The sequence below is a fragment of the Miniopterus natalensis genome, chromosome 15 (genome assembly GCF_054644295.1).
Source record: "Miniopterus natalensis isolate mMinNat1 chromosome 15, mMinNat1.hap1, whole genome shotgun sequence".
Taxonomy (NCBI): Eukaryota; Metazoa; Chordata; class Mammalia; order Chiroptera; family Miniopteridae; genus Miniopterus; species Miniopterus natalensis.
In genome coordinates this window covers 40,274,857-40,290,203 of record NC_142095.1, presented here as the reverse complement: position 1 = coordinate 40,290,203, position 15,347 = coordinate 40,274,857, and the positions used below count along the sequence as shown (strand labels likewise).

Sequence of the window (15,347 nt, the reverse complement as noted above, 5' to 3'; positions counted from 1 at the left end):
AAAGAAAAAGTGTTTTTTCTTGTGATGAGAACTTTTAGGAGTTACTCTCTTAAGAACTTTTAAATATGCCATATAGTTATACATTACATCCCTAATACTTATTTATCTATAACTGAAAGTTTATACCTTTTGACTACCTTTATCCAATTCCCCCAACTTTCACCCCTTGCCTCTGGTAACCACAAAAATGTGTTTAATTTTTGATAAGTAGCTAATCAATTTTTTTCTCTTGTGTATTGGCCTTTTGATAGTATATCTAAGAACTCATTGCCTAATCCAGGGTCACAAAGATTTTCTCCTATGTTTTCTTCTAAAAGTTTTATTATGTTAACACATTTAAGTCTGTAAACCACTTCTAGTTATTTTTTGTTATGATGTGGGTTAAGGGTCTAAAATCATACCTTTTGCATGGTGATACACACTTATCCTGGCACCATTTGTTGAAGACTGTCCTTTTTCCATTGACCTACATTGGTACCTGTGTGGAAAGTCAATTGGCCATAAACATAGGGTTTATTTCTGAACTCTTATTTCTGTTGAATTGATCTATATGTCTTATCTCTACAGCAATAGATCACTTTATCAATTTCTGTAGAAAAGGCAGCTGGGATGTTGATAGGAATTGTGTTGAATATGTAATCAATTTGGGAAAGAATTGCCATCTGAAAAATAATGAGTCTTCCAATCCAGGAACTTGGAATATTTCTTCATTGTTTAGATCTTCTTTAATTTTTCTCAACAATGTTTTATAGTTTTCAACATACATGTCTAATTATGGTGTTAGATGTAGGTTTTTCATAGACATCATCAGTTTGAGGAAGTGTCTTTTCCTAGTTTGTTTAGAGTGATTATCATGAATTGCTGTTGAATTTTGTTAAACACTTTTTCTGTATCTATGGAGATCATTGTGTGGTTTTTGTCCTTTGTTAACATGGTATATTATATTAATTGATTTGGGGGTATTAAATGTTAAACCAATCTTATATTCCCTGGATAAATCCCATTTGGTCATGGTATATAGTTTTTTTTATGTTTCTGGATTCGATTTGCTAATATTTTGTTGAGGATTTTTATGTCTTTGTCCACGAGGGATATTGATCTGCAGTTTCTTTTCTTGTGATAGCTTGCCAGCTAATATTCTTGCTGCTCTGAGAATCTCTCCAGGCAGGTGCAGTTACCATGTAAAAGACTTATGTCCAAGGGAGGGGAAAGGAAGGATAGAGAAAGGAAAAGAGAAAGAAAGCCTGTTACATTTTGTGTGCTTATGACACTTTTAAGTGTTTATTTTGAGGTGTTTTTCTGTCAAAAGCGTGGTTTAGTAGCTTCTCTAGGCCTCAAGACTAGAACCAGTGCATGTGCTGCAGGAGTTGTTCACTGCAGCCCTGCTCAAGAGTCCTGTTGATCTGTGAATCAGACCTGGGGTTGTAGCACACACTATCACCACCTGGTGGCAGTGTAAGTTTCTACAGTGCAAAAGCAGGATTTTGGGACGTGTCAGAAAAAACCTTTGAAGACTACATCTGCATTCTAATTTAGGAATTGTTTTAATTCCATTTATTCTTAAAGGGTATTTTATGTGTATTGGCACATAAAATTTCAATATTATGTATTTGGCACAAACATTTTAAATTACAAGTTGAGTGACAAAAGGGAAAGTTTTAGGTAATAATAGATATTAATGAAAGATCAAGTACCCAGTTTATATAGTTTACACAAATTATTTGTAATGCTGTAATAATCCAGTATTTCCTTTAGCCAGTTTTAAAGTACCAGTAATAAACTCTTGAATATTAATTGATGTTAGGAAGAATACATTAGCTACAATATTTCTAAGTAATAGATTATTAATCTTATAAAATTCTAGTTTTGCGATGTAAAATTTGAATAATTCTAAGACTCTTTCTGATGTTTCCTTCAGGTGACATTCCTAAGCAAGTTAAAGTGAAAAAATTGAAGAACCTAAAGACTCTGGATTCTAAACCTGGTATTGACTTTTATTAATTTAAATATATATATACTTATTTAAAAAAATAAAAACTTACCATATACTTTGTTTTCTTTACTTCTTAGGAGTTTATACTTCTTACAAGCCATATCTAAATAGAGATGAAGAGATCATAAAACAATTACAGAAGGTAATTATTTGCTCATATTACTAATTTAAATTTCCTTATTCAGGTATACAATATACAACTAGGCAGTGTGTGCTTTATGTATAATAATGTGAAATTAGGTCTCTCTTTTGAACCAGTGCTTCATAAAAATCAGGAGACTACAGTAGCAGCAAATAATGGGCTTAAAATAGGGAGGTGCAGCTACAAACTAGTGCCAGTCTTCCTAGATACTTGGAAGTTAGAGTGAAAAAGTGGACTGTGCCGTGAGGTAGCTTAGCATCTAACAGTGGGAGATAGTTAACCTTTTTTGGAAAATGTAAATAGTATTCATACAACAAGTATGAAATAAAGACAGTCTTCATTGTGAACTGATATTTTTAAGTATGGGGTGAATGTTTATGCTTTTCTCCAAGAATTTTATATCAAGTAATAGATATGTGTATATTCTTTTTTCTTCTTCATATGTCAGTAGAACTTCTATAATTATCCATTGTTTTATATTCCCTAATACTAGAATATAGGTTCTTACTGTTTTCTCTTTTAAGGGTGTACAACAGAAACGTCCTTCTGAGGCTCAAAGTGTTATCCTGCGACGCTATTTCTTGGAACTGACACAAAGCTTCATCATTCCATTAGTAAGTAACATATACATTTACATAATTTAATGATTTGTTGAAGGGTATATGAATGTTTTTCCCATCCACCAAAACCTTATCTTAAGGTGTGTGTTTTGTCTCCTCGTGTTTAGTGAGTAAAAATAGAGCACCATAAATAGGTTATCATTTAGCTTCTTTTTCTGATTTTCTTTTTATTTATTATTTTTATTTTTATACATTGATTTGAGTGAAAGAGAAACATCGATTTTTGTTGTCCCACTTAAGAATTCATTGGTTGCTTCATGTAAGTGCCCTAATCGGGGATCAAACCCACAACCTTGGCATATAGGGGTGACACTATAACCAACTGAATTACCCTGCCAGGGCCTTCATTTTATTTTCTTGAGCACAATTTGATATGATATCCATGAAACTGTAGCTCCATGATGACTGTTCTTATCTGTCTGTTCACTATCTTTTCCTCAGTCTGGTATATGGTAGTGCTCAATAAATATTTATGGAATAAACAACTGAATGATATGGCTATTCCATGAAACTCAGTAGAAATCATAAATACACTAAATGAAGCCTCACGGTATTAGGCAGTACCATGATGTCCTACTCTGGAGACTGGATCGGAGGGAGAGTCCATGTAGTTATTAACGTAAAGTAGCAATCTATCTGTGAATACTATATGGGGGTAATCTGGAGATCTTTGCTATTATATTTTGGGAAGAAATATTCTTTCTTGGTCTTTGGATGTCAATTTATTTCCTTTCATTTAAATTTGTTTAAGTAAATGAACTTTTCTGTAGTGCTTAAGAGCATGGGCTGAAGTCAAGTAGACCTGAATTCAAGTTTAAAGTGTGTGACCTTGGGCAGGTTACTTAGCCTTACGAACCCTTAGATTCCCAATAATACCTGCCACATAGGATGGTTGCAAGGATGAAAAGAGATTATACATTTAAAATGTTGAGTGCATTTTCTGGAACATAGTTATTCAATAAGGTTAATTATTATCATTAAAAATTTGTAGTCCCAGCCCTAGGCTGGTCACTCAGCTGGTTAGAGCATCATCCCAATACACCAAGATTGCGACTTCGATCCTCTGTCAGAGCACGTACAAGAAGCAAACAACGGATGCATAAATAAGCGGAGCAGCAAATCGATGTTTCTCTTTCTTTCTCTCTCTCTCCCTTCCTCTCTCCCTCCCCCTCTCTCTAAATAATCAATCAATAAAACTTTTTATATATACATACATATATATGTATTTGTTTTATTTTGTTTTGTTTTGTTAATCCTTACCTGAGGATATTTTTTCTATTGCTTTTCAGAGAGAGTGGAAGGGAGGAAGGGAGCAGGGGAGAGAGAGAGAAAATTGATACGAGAGAGACACATCGACTGGTTGCCTTCTGCACATGCCCCACAACCCAGGTACATGTCCTTGACCGGGAATCCAACCTGAGAACCTTGATGCTCAGTCCAACACTCTAACCACTTAGACACACAGCCTAGGGCTAAAATTTTTTTTTTTTTAAGTGTAATTCCTTGGATTATCTAAGATCTAGTTAAATTTTTATTGAAAGTCTGACTTCTGAATTCAGTCTGAATTTAACTTTATTACCATGGGGAGTGATGGTGTTGTTGATGTCCATTGAAAGACCATATGATAAAAAACTTGGAAACCCATTTCTTTTAAGTAGGTCTACTTAAACTTTTTTGAAGATTCTCTGGAACACCTGACTTGAATAACTTTTTTTCCCTGGTTTTAGGAAAGATACGTGGCAAGCTTGATGCCTTTGCAGAAAAGCATTTCTCCATGGAAGGTATAAATTTATTCAATTAAATTCCTCTTTGAGTACTCTAACTAATTAACTTCTTTGAACATAAACATTTCTAACTTTTAAATACAGGATGTCCTTTTTTTCTAGAGTCCACCCCAATTAAGACAATTCCTTCCAGAAGAATTTATGAAAACACTTGAGAAAACAGGACCTCAGTTGACCTCTAGAATAAAAGGCGATTGGATTGGACTTTACCGGTTAGCCTTCTTTTTTTTTTTTTTACCCATCTGTAGAGCTTATTTTTGAAAAAACAAAACAAAACAAAAAACAAAAGCCTGGACTTGAACTTACAGTCTTTTACTCAAAATTGCATCGTTTCACTTGGTTCCTCCAGCAATAGGTAGGAAAGGTATTGAGGAGATGAAGTAAGTCATAATCAAACTTTGCTGTTTTAAAATTTGTTTTTATAGGCATTTTCTAAAATCTCCAAATTTTGATGGTTGGTTCAAGAACCGGCGGAAGGAGATGACCCAGAAATTGGAAGCACTTCATCTAGAAGCTCTTTGTGAAGAGGTTAGAGAACAGCATGTTTGTGTGATATTAACAACTATTGAAAAAAAAGATAGTTATCCTTAGAGGCCGGGAGGATATCCATATCTACTACTTTATAAATAGTAATAGCTAACTTTTCTAGGTCATGTGCTATATGCCAAGGACTGTATAGGTGCTCTATATGGATAATGTCTTTTAATATTCACAACGGTTCATTGAAGTAGGTGTATTATGATCTGCATTATGGGGCACCTGAGGATTGTAAGTTAAGTGACTTGCTTCAGATCACATTCCTGCTAAGTAGGGGAGCCGGCAGTGAGCCAGAGCACACTTGCATTGGCTCATAAGAGCTGACTATACATCTCTTCCTCACTCTGCATTCGCTGATCTCAGGTTAGTAGTTTAAAATTGGCTACAGTGGGAGTATTATGTCACAGAAATTGGCGAATGCTACAATCCAGAGTTTTTCTGGTGGTTAAATATTTTCCAGCATACCATTGGATGGAGTCAGAATTCAGATTCAAGCAGCCTGACTCCAGATTTTTTCCAGCTTGCCTTATTAACCTCTTGCAGTTACTAGTAACAATTTTTTCCTGTGTTTGGAATGACTTTTTTATAATATATTACCAGACTATTTTAAATTAAGTGAAAATATAAGGAATAGTCTCATCTTCATTTGTATTTAGTTTGAGGTGGGCTAGCCACAGTGTTAACTTTCTAATCATAAACTTGCAGTGACTGTGGTTTTAAGAGAAGGGGTATGATGAAGACAACCACAAATAAGTTCAGTAAGGACTTGTTTGAGATGCAAAGTTTACATCCAGTGTTATATTCATGTGCACAGTTATCTTCGTTTGTTAGCCAATGTTCCTTAAAAATTAAAGTACTCACTAAGTGGGGGTAGGGGTTAGTATTGTACTTTGAGTTGCATATTTATTTTTCATGATTAATCTGAAAGGGCTACTGTAGAAAGGAAGTTCTCACATTTTACTTTACTGACAAATATTTGATAATGGTTCTGGCTAATGTTGAAAATTATCTAATTACATTGTTAGAATATTATGCGCAGAATTATTTTTGTACTGTCATGCTTCATCTGGGTTAAATACCCTGTTCTCTTTTTCCTTCCTGTCCTTCTCAGTAGTTTTATTTATTGAAATAGAGCAGTTTGAAAATGATTTTGAGTACTTAACCAATTTGGATTTGTTTGTTCTTCTAGGACTTACTTCTCTGGACCCAGAAACACACAGAAGTAGAAACAGTAGATCTTGTACTGAAGCTAAAAAGTAAGCTGGTATGTAGTCAAAGCACCCAAAGATCTGTGAGGATATTTTCTTCACATTTGAGGTGACAGTCCCTGATGTATCACAGATGTAACCTTTTTATTTATCTTTAACTCTTAATTTTTAATTTATTTTATTTATTGACTTGAGAGAGAGAAAGAGCGAGAGGGAGGGAGGGAGGCAGGGAGGGGGTCTCTGACAGAGAGAAACATCGATTTGTTATGTTCTCATTGATTGATTGTTGAATGTGCCCTGATTGGGGATCCAGCCCGAAACCTTGGCATATTGGGATGATGCTCTAATCAACTGAGCTGCCCTGCCAGGGCACAGACGTAACCTTTTTAAAGGAGAGGACTTGAGATTGGTCAATTGATAGTAGATCTGACTGAAAATACTAGGTCTCTCAAACAGATCATAATGATGCCATATTTTAAAAGTATTTACATGGAGTCTAATGAGCTCTACAAAATCATTGTCACTTATATTTAATACCACATGGTATGTGTTTATTATCAATTTACATAGAAGTCTTTTCTTGAGCTCAAACAATATATTGTTTAAACGGCACGTTCTTTGCTTCTTTACATTTCTGTAAATTCTGATTGAAGTTTCCAAATCATTAGATCATTAAAAATGTTTATTTAGAAAATACAATGTATTAATACAGACTCAGAGGATAATTTAAATGCTTCCAAATGTTCCTTGTATAGTTGCAGGCTGATCGAGAGCATTTACCTGTGAAACCTGAAACTATGGAAAAGTTACGGACACACATAGACACAATTATCTTAGCATTGCCAGAGGACCTACAAGGCATACTGCTCAAAACGGCCATGACATGATATTTGCCAGGATTTTTCAGCCAGAAAGGACTGTGTGTGCATCATGAAGCATACTGACATTTCAACTGGACGCACAAAGGAGATCTCCTGGAGTGGAAAATTGCTATAAATGCTAGCTACAGGGTGGAAAGACTATACTGACTTTTTTAGTGCATTATTTTTAAAAATGGATATCTGTGGTGGTTCCACTTTAATACTGAAACACCGAAAGGCATTTCTATATTTTTAATCATGTTCTAAAGTGCTCTTATGAGAGACCTGTGGGGCCATCAGTGTAAGTGATTCCAAACTGCAGTGCTGGCATTGCAGATATTTTTTTAAATTGGTGCTCTTTTGCCCAATCATGTTAAAACTCAGGGGGATATAAAAATAACATTCACACTGGCTACCTTCTTAAGAAGAAGGAAAAGACTGAACTGTCTGACTGTAGCTAGAAGTAATTCTTTTGTAGTGCCTTCTGTTGTCCTACATGTTTCACAAAACCCAGCTGCTAGTCTTGAAGCTTTTTCTTAACTTGATTATGACATGTAAATATATAAGGCATACTTTTGCATAATAATTGCTTAAAAACATGTTTCTTGCCTCCCATCATGTTTATTAGTAGCGGCATGGTATTTTCCCCCCCCAATTATTATATAGGTATCATTTCATTATTTTCTATACCACTTTCAAATTTAATCTTATTAGTTTCTCCAAAGGCAAGAAGGTATCTAATATTAATTATGGAAGAATTAATTTCCTCTCACCCTTTACTAATTGGTTTCTGTTTAAGTTAATTAGCTTGGATGTTTTTCAAAGACATTCTAATTATAAGCCTCATAATGAGCTATTTTTTAAACTGAACTATTCTTGTTTTATTTTAATCCTCACCCTCGGATATTTTTCCCATTGCTTTTCAGAGAGAGTGGAAGGGGGAGCGAGAAAAAGGCAGCGAGAGAGAGAGAGAGAGAGAGAGAGAAACATCGATATGAGACTCATCGATTGGTTGCCTCCCGTATGCGGCCCGCTGGGGATCGAGCCTACAACCAAGGTACATGCCCTTGGTTGGAATCAAACCCAGGACCCTACAGTCCACAGGCTGATGCTCTAACCACTGAGCAAAACCAGCTTAGTCAGAACTGTTCTTACTTTAAAGGCATTCATAAATCTTTTATGTGGTAGTTATTTGAGTGATTATAAGATTGATTTTCAGCATTATTTGTTTGATAGGGTTTTTTTTACGTCCAAAGTAATATTTCTCGGAACCCTTTCCCTACAGCCTGAATCACTGTTATAGTTTTTTGTTGTTGTTTGTGTTTTTGTTGTTGTTCTGTTTATACTACCTTGCCAAAAATAGAAGATTGTGGTTTGGTTTACTCTACCAAAGTTGTTTGGTTTGTGTTTGAATAGGAGTGTCCTGTAGAAGCCACTATTTTAAAAAGGCACACATGACATAGCACATATGTAAATAGCTGCACCTTGAATTACCCTCTGAGTAACCAAACTTAGTTGTATGTGTTTGTAAAAGAAATGGCTTTAGAAGCTATCCTTTTCTGTTAATACAACTCTTAAGGGCACTCCCTACCCAAGAAAGGCTCCCTGTGTTTGTAACTGTGGTCTTTTCCCAAATATGCCCTTTTCTCATGGATACAGCCTCTTGAAGCATACCTCAAAGTCATAGAGAGAATATGGCATTTGAAAGAAATCATTTGCCTCTGATCATATGAGTTATTTTGTGAAACAAGAGTTATCCTTATGGAAAAGGGGCAACGACTTTTAAATTTCATATCTTTCTGGGAAACCTTATTTAGGTATAAATGGTCATCTTATTTTTCAAAAGGTGTATTTTAATAATCTCACAATTTATAGAATTTTAAAGTTGTTAGTGTCATATCAAGGATCTTTTAAATTATACCACTACAGGATGTATCATTTCAAGTTTATTTTGCATAGCTAAAGAATATCAAAGGATGCCAATTAGCATAATAATTATCTTTACATTTACTGTATTTAACTAAAATCTAACAAATGTTGAAAACTTTATCATACTTAACCTGGTTTATCTATTAATTTCAAATTACTTTAAAAATTATTTAAAATTGCATTGGGAACCTGAGGAAGACTGACTGGTAACTGGTAACTTCATTCTTTTGTGTGATTTTCAGACTTGTCCCCCCCTTTTTTTTGAGGAGACATTGTTAAGATCTAAAACCTGCCATTTAATGTTTATCTCCACCAGCATCAGAAGAAATCACTGCTTTCAGGGTGTTATGTAATGCCTAGTGCCTTCTGTTTCAGTGAGAAAGAGGTTTTATGAAGGCATTTATGGTCATTACTGAAAACCGAATTAAAGGCCTTTGATTTTAAAACACTTGAATATCTTGTGTTATTTCTGAGTAAGGTTGGAATGCTTGAAATATGGGATTCCTTTTACTTCCTAACTTATTTTTTAAAATTCAAATGAAAACCTTCTTTTGTTCACTTCACCATGAAAAAGTGAATAGTCCGGTTTAATAACAGACAGATCAACTAAGTGATCTCATATTCTTCTTAGCAATGTATTGATTTTGAAATGTCCTGATGAAAAAATTTTAACTTAATAATCTAGGTATTGTTAGATTGTCCTTTGTTTGCTACCTTTTCTTTTTTAACTTTAAATCTCAAATTACTTTTATTTCTTCCTCTTCCTTTCTAAAAGTAGCAAGTATATAATACTATTCTTTGGGCTTTAATTTATTTATTAATAATAAAATATATTGGATATTACTTCTTTTTTAAGTTACTGGGTAATATCTTTCAAAGGATACTATAGAACATTTTAGTACATTTAAAAGAGATGCCATTAAAATATTATCCTTTTGTTTTCACTTGTTCATAACTTAATTCATTTGTTTTTATACACCTGAATTTTACTAACTTTCAGTATTAGTCCTCTAAAATCATAGTTGAGGAAGACAAAAAGCTTCCCTCGTTATGGATAAATGTTGTTTAAATAACAAAATGTATTAACTCAATAATGACTAAATTATGAATAATTTGATGTCCCTTCACATTTCTAAGATATAGTACTTAGATGCCACCTACAACTTGGTTGAGTTGTGATCTTTATCATACAAATAGAAATTAGCATTTGTTAACAGCATCTAGAATATTTTTCTAATTACACTTCCCTGTTTGAAGTAGCTAAAGCTATTTGATACAAGATACAGAATCATGATTCCTAAAGTTTAACCAATTTTTAGAAAAGCAAGTTTAAGTTGATGATTGGTTAATGAAATAGGTTTATGACTTGAATGCCTTTCTCCAAATTAAAATTTTGTTGTCTAATAATCATAGGTTTCATTCCGTTTTACTAGTGTCATCACTAGGCGCGGGCTCTTCTGTTTATTATTGCCTTCCCATTCCTTTTGTCATAATACCATTTCTGCTTAGCCATTAGATGGATCCTTCATCTATTTCCTGTCTCTCATGTATTCAAGCAGTATGAATATATTGTAATATAAATTGCTTCTAGATTGATTGAAATACTTTTGAAAAATGGTAACTTTGTATTCCAGAGTTGTTACACTATTAAGTGAATAGAATTTTAGACTTCAGTAGGAAACTATTGAAATGATTGATTTTGATCTAATGAAATGGGTATATATTTTTTAGCCAGAAGTTCTGGTGGTAGAACCCAGAAGCTTGTGGGGTGTTTTGTTTTTTAAATTTCAAGTCATAACCAGTTTTATTGCAAAAGAACCTTGTACACATTTATCAATTCTAGTACCTTAACTAGCTGCCCAACAAGTCATTAACATACAGAAACATGCATCATGAGAAGAAATATCACCCATCCCTTCTGCATACCAGCAACTCGCCTCTCCTGAGCAACAGTGCTCACATCACTGAGGTCTCTGAAGAGTCACTTTTCGCATTCATCCTGAGTGAAAGATGGAATGACTTAAGTACAAATGCAACATATTATAAACAATTTCTTACCCAAAAAAAGCCACAAATTAAACCAAAGTATTTTATAGAATTTACTGCAAAATACCATAAAAACTGCCTTCACTTTAAAGCGCTCACTCCCCATATCCGGCCAGCCAACTGGATGTCGGGCGTGATGGTGACTCTGCGCGGGTGGCAGACAGGTTAGCATCTTCTCTAGGCCCAGGAGGAACTTCGCTGACCCCCTGCAGCGGCACTCAGAAGCCTCGGGCCAGTTTGGGACCCTGGACCCTCTCCCCCGCCAGCCTCTGCAAGGCAGCTTCGGGACCAGAAGCTCCGTGGATTTCTGGTTAACGGCGGGTTTCTCGAATCGCAGCGGTTCCGGGCTGATGGCAGCGGTTCACCCCCCGGTAGAGGGGCGCTTTTCCTGGCAGCTCTAATGGCCAGCTGCCTGCGGGGCGCTTTCCCGCCCGTGGGTTTGCGAGCCCCATGGCTCAGGCCATCCTCTGAGGCCGCGTCTCCGCCGCGCAGCTCCTGCCTGAGGAAGAGCAGCCCCAACCACCGACCCCACCGCTTTTAGAAACTTGGGTTTAAAAACCAGCTTTACTGAAGTATAATTGACATACAATAAACTGAACATACGTAAGTGCACAACTTGATAAATTTTAACATTTGCATACACCCACAAAACCATCACAGCCAAGAACATATTCGTCACCCCCCCAATTCCGTACAGCAGCTTTGCACTCCTTCCTGCCTCCCCGCAGCCACTGATGTGTGTTCTGTCACTATAGGTTAGTTTGTAGTTCCTAGAGGTTTACATAAATGGAATCATCCTGTACTTTTTTGGTCTGATTTTTTTCCCTTAATACCGTATTTTTTTCCTCCTGTCAAACCCTGAGCCGTCTGCTTTCCTTATGCTGCCTGGAAATGTATAGGAAAAGGAACATACAGGGAAGGTGAGACTTGGGAGAAAGAACCGTGGAAGGTAGAGAGGGCTTCTTAACATGGCGAAGAGGATGGGAAAGGCTGCCGTCGGCGGAAGAGCCCCATGGCCTCTAAGGGCAAAGCCCAGAATTGTGCCGAAGAGCTGTCCCTCGGGAGAAGAGTTGCTGGCAGAGCCAGTGATGAGCCCCCAGACAGTTCCAGCCCCAGCGCCAGCGCCTGCCACCCCCGCTGTGCCAGCTGCAGTCCCAGGGAACTTGGCTGCTCTGTCAATGTCCCTTGAAATGGCGCTGTTTTGGAAGTTATGGTAGGGATAAGTGAGGTCAGGGGACATGGGGCTGCCAGTGTCTTGGGCCATTTTAGCACTACCGCAGAGTGGCTGGCTCGACAGCTGAGAAGCGCTCCCGACCAGGACGCGGGTGGAGATGAGTTTGGCGTGGAGTACATTTCCAGGGAACACGGGCTGTGGCAGGAGAGCTGTGCTCAATGCGGAGAGCAGTCTTTTTTCTCTCAGCATAAATGATTCATGTTGCATGTATCAGTAGTTCATTCTTTTTATTATTATATGACTATAACACCTGTTGATGGACATTTGGGCTGTGTCTGGTTTTTGGCTGTTACAAATAAAGCTACTATGAACACAAGTACAAGTCTTTATATGGACCATATATATCCTCTTGGGTAAACTAGAAGTGGGGTGGCTAGATCATATAGTAGGTAAATGTTTAACTCTATAAGAAACTCACAAACTATTTTTCAAAGTGTTTGTACTAGTTTCCACCAGCTGTGTATGAGAGAGTTCCAGTTTCTGCAGATCGTCAACACTTGGTATGGTCAGTGTTTTTAATGTTTGCCATTCTAATAGGCTTCTATTGCTATCTCATTAGGATTTTAATTTGCATTTTCCTAATGACCCGTGATGTTGAACATCTTTGCATGAGCTTATTAGTCACCTGTATATGTTCTTTGGTAAAGTGTCTGTTAATATATTTTACTCATTTTTAAAATTGAGTTGTTTAATTTCTAATGGTTGAGTTTGGAGAGTTCCCTATGTATCAAATTCATTTTCAGATACATAGTTGGCAAAGATTTTTCCCATTTTTGCCTGGCCGGTGTGACTCCAGCTTTCTTTTGACTAGTGTTAGCATGGTATGGCTTTTTCATACCTTTACTCTTAGTCTATTTGTGTCTATATATTTAAATACTTTTCTTGTAGATAGCATATAGTTCTTTTTTTTTAATCCTTACCGGAGGTTATTTTCTTTGTTGATTTTTTAGGTGGGAGGAGGGAGATAGAGAAACAAGATAGAAACATCGATGTGAGAGAAACGCAATGATTGGTTGCCTCCCACATGCGCCCTGGGGATCGAACCTGCAACCGAGGTCTGTGCCCTTGACTGGAACCACTGAGCCAAACCAGCCAGGGCTAGATAGCATATCGTTCTTGCTTTTGTATCCAATCTGACAATTTTGCCTTTTAATTTATACCATTTATAATATTATTGATAGGGTTATATTTTAATCTATTATCTTGCTATGTTTTCTATTTGTCATCATCTGTTTCCCTTTTCACTTATAATCTGACTTCTTTTGAACTAATGGAATATTTTTTATATCATAGTTCCTTTGTGGGATTACTAGGTATAACATTTTATTATTTTAGTGTAGTTATTTTAATGTTTGTGTACAGTATCCATTTGTAACTGACCAGTTTACCTCTAATAATATTTTGCCATTTCATGTAGAGAATAAGAATGTACAATAGTGTACTTCCGTTTCTCTCCTTCCAGCCTTTGTATTGTTCACGAATTTTACATGCTATAAATTCCCTAATACCTTATTATTTTTGTTTAGTCAATTATTTTTTTTAAAGTTTTAAATAGTAAGAAAAATCCTTGCACATATCACTCTTATACTGAACCTTTTCAGTGTTCTTTATTTCTTTGCATAGATCCATGTGGTATAATTTTCCTGTTAGCCGAAGAGCTTCCTTTAATGTTTTTCGTAGTACAGATTCACTGTTGATGAATTCTTTCAACTTTTGTGTGTCTGAAAATACCTTTATTTTGCCTTCTTTTTCAAATATGTGTTTGCTGGATATAGATTTCTAGATTGCCCCCCCCCCCTTTTTCTCAGTATTTTAAAATGTTGCTCCACTGTCTTACTTGCATATTTCCACTAAGAAATCTGTCATGTTTATCTTGGCTCCTATGTAGTTAATAAGTCTTTTGCTCTGGCTCTTTTAAAATTTCTCTTTATCCCTAGTTTGGGTGACTTGGTAATATGCTTTGGTGGTGTTCTATTCATGTTTTCTTGTGCCTTTAACTAACTGGGTTACTTGATCTTCTTGGATGTGCGGTTTTATAGATGTCATCAAATCTGGGAAATTTGGGGCCATTATTTTCTCAGGTACTTTCTGCCCTCCCTCCTTTCCTTCTTTCGGGGACTTCAATTGCTCATGTATTAGGCTGCTTGAGGGCCTACAGCTCACTGATGCTCTTCATGTTTTGTTTTATTTACTCTTTGTAGTTCATTTTGGAGGGTTTCTGTTGCTATGCCTTTAAGTTCATTTATCTTTTCCTCTGTATTGTTTAATCTGCCATTAATTCCATCTATTATTTTTCATCTCAGATGTTGTAGTTTGTATGTTCTCCATGTTTCTGCTTGAGATAGTATCTTTGTCATTCTGAGTTGGTTCTGATTGATCATCTCATTATTATGGGTCATGTGTTCCTGCCTCTCTGCATGCCACATCTTAGGTTGGATGCCAGAATTTTACCTTGTTGGGTATTGGATATTTTTGTATTCTTACACATCTTTTTGAGCTTTGTTCTAGACTGAAGTTAATTTTGTTAGGTCCGAAGCCATGCACAGTCTAGAACTAATTATCTTTACTACTGAGGCAAGACCTTCTTGAGTACTCTACCCACTATCCCATGAATTACGAGTTTTTTTCTAGTTTCGCTGATGGGAACAGGCCTTTTCCTAATCAAGCCTGGACACCATTCCATTTGATCCTTTCTGATGGTTCTGTGCTTTGGATAGTTTCCTCACATGCGTGTACTGATCAGTGCTCTGCTGTATATTTTAGGGGAACCCTCTGCAGATCTCTTTCTGCACAAGGGTTTTTTCTTCCTATGTTGCTTTCCTCTCTGGAATTCTCTCTTAAAGTTTGGTTTCCCCAGACGGTCAGCTCAGAGTTCACCAGGGTACCCCTCTGTTCCCCCTTTCTGTGCTATGGCCTAGAAACATTCTCAAGGCAGTAAACTGGGGCAGTCACAGGCTAAGGGCTCAGTGCATTTGTTTTTTGTCTTTCAGGAAT

At 36.3% G+C, this 15,347-nt stretch overlaps 1 protein-coding gene across 1 annotated transcript in view; it reads left to right on the top strand.

Annotated features, from left to right (window-relative positions):
* Nucleotides 1-9,521, top strand: part of DENND6A (DENN domain containing 6A) — a 52,249-nt gene extending 42,728 nt beyond the window's left edge. The window contains exons 13-20 of the mRNA XM_087825044.1: nt 1,919-1,984; nt 2,071-2,135; nt 2,660-2,749; nt 4,483-4,536; nt 4,642-4,751; nt 4,965-5,067; nt 6,266-6,340; nt 7,040-9,521. Of these exons, the coding sequence (XP_087681170.1) occupies nt 1,919-1,984; nt 2,071-2,135; nt 2,660-2,749; nt 4,483-4,536; nt 4,642-4,751; nt 4,965-5,067; nt 6,266-6,340; nt 7,040-7,171 (695 nt within the window). The 3' untranslated portion in view covers nt 7,172-9,521. The remainder of the gene's footprint in view (nt 1-1,918; nt 1,985-2,070; nt 2,136-2,659; nt 2,750-4,482; nt 4,537-4,641; nt 4,752-4,964; nt 5,068-6,265; nt 6,341-7,039) is intronic.
* The last annotated feature ends 5,826 nt before the right edge of the window (nt 9,522-15,347 follow it).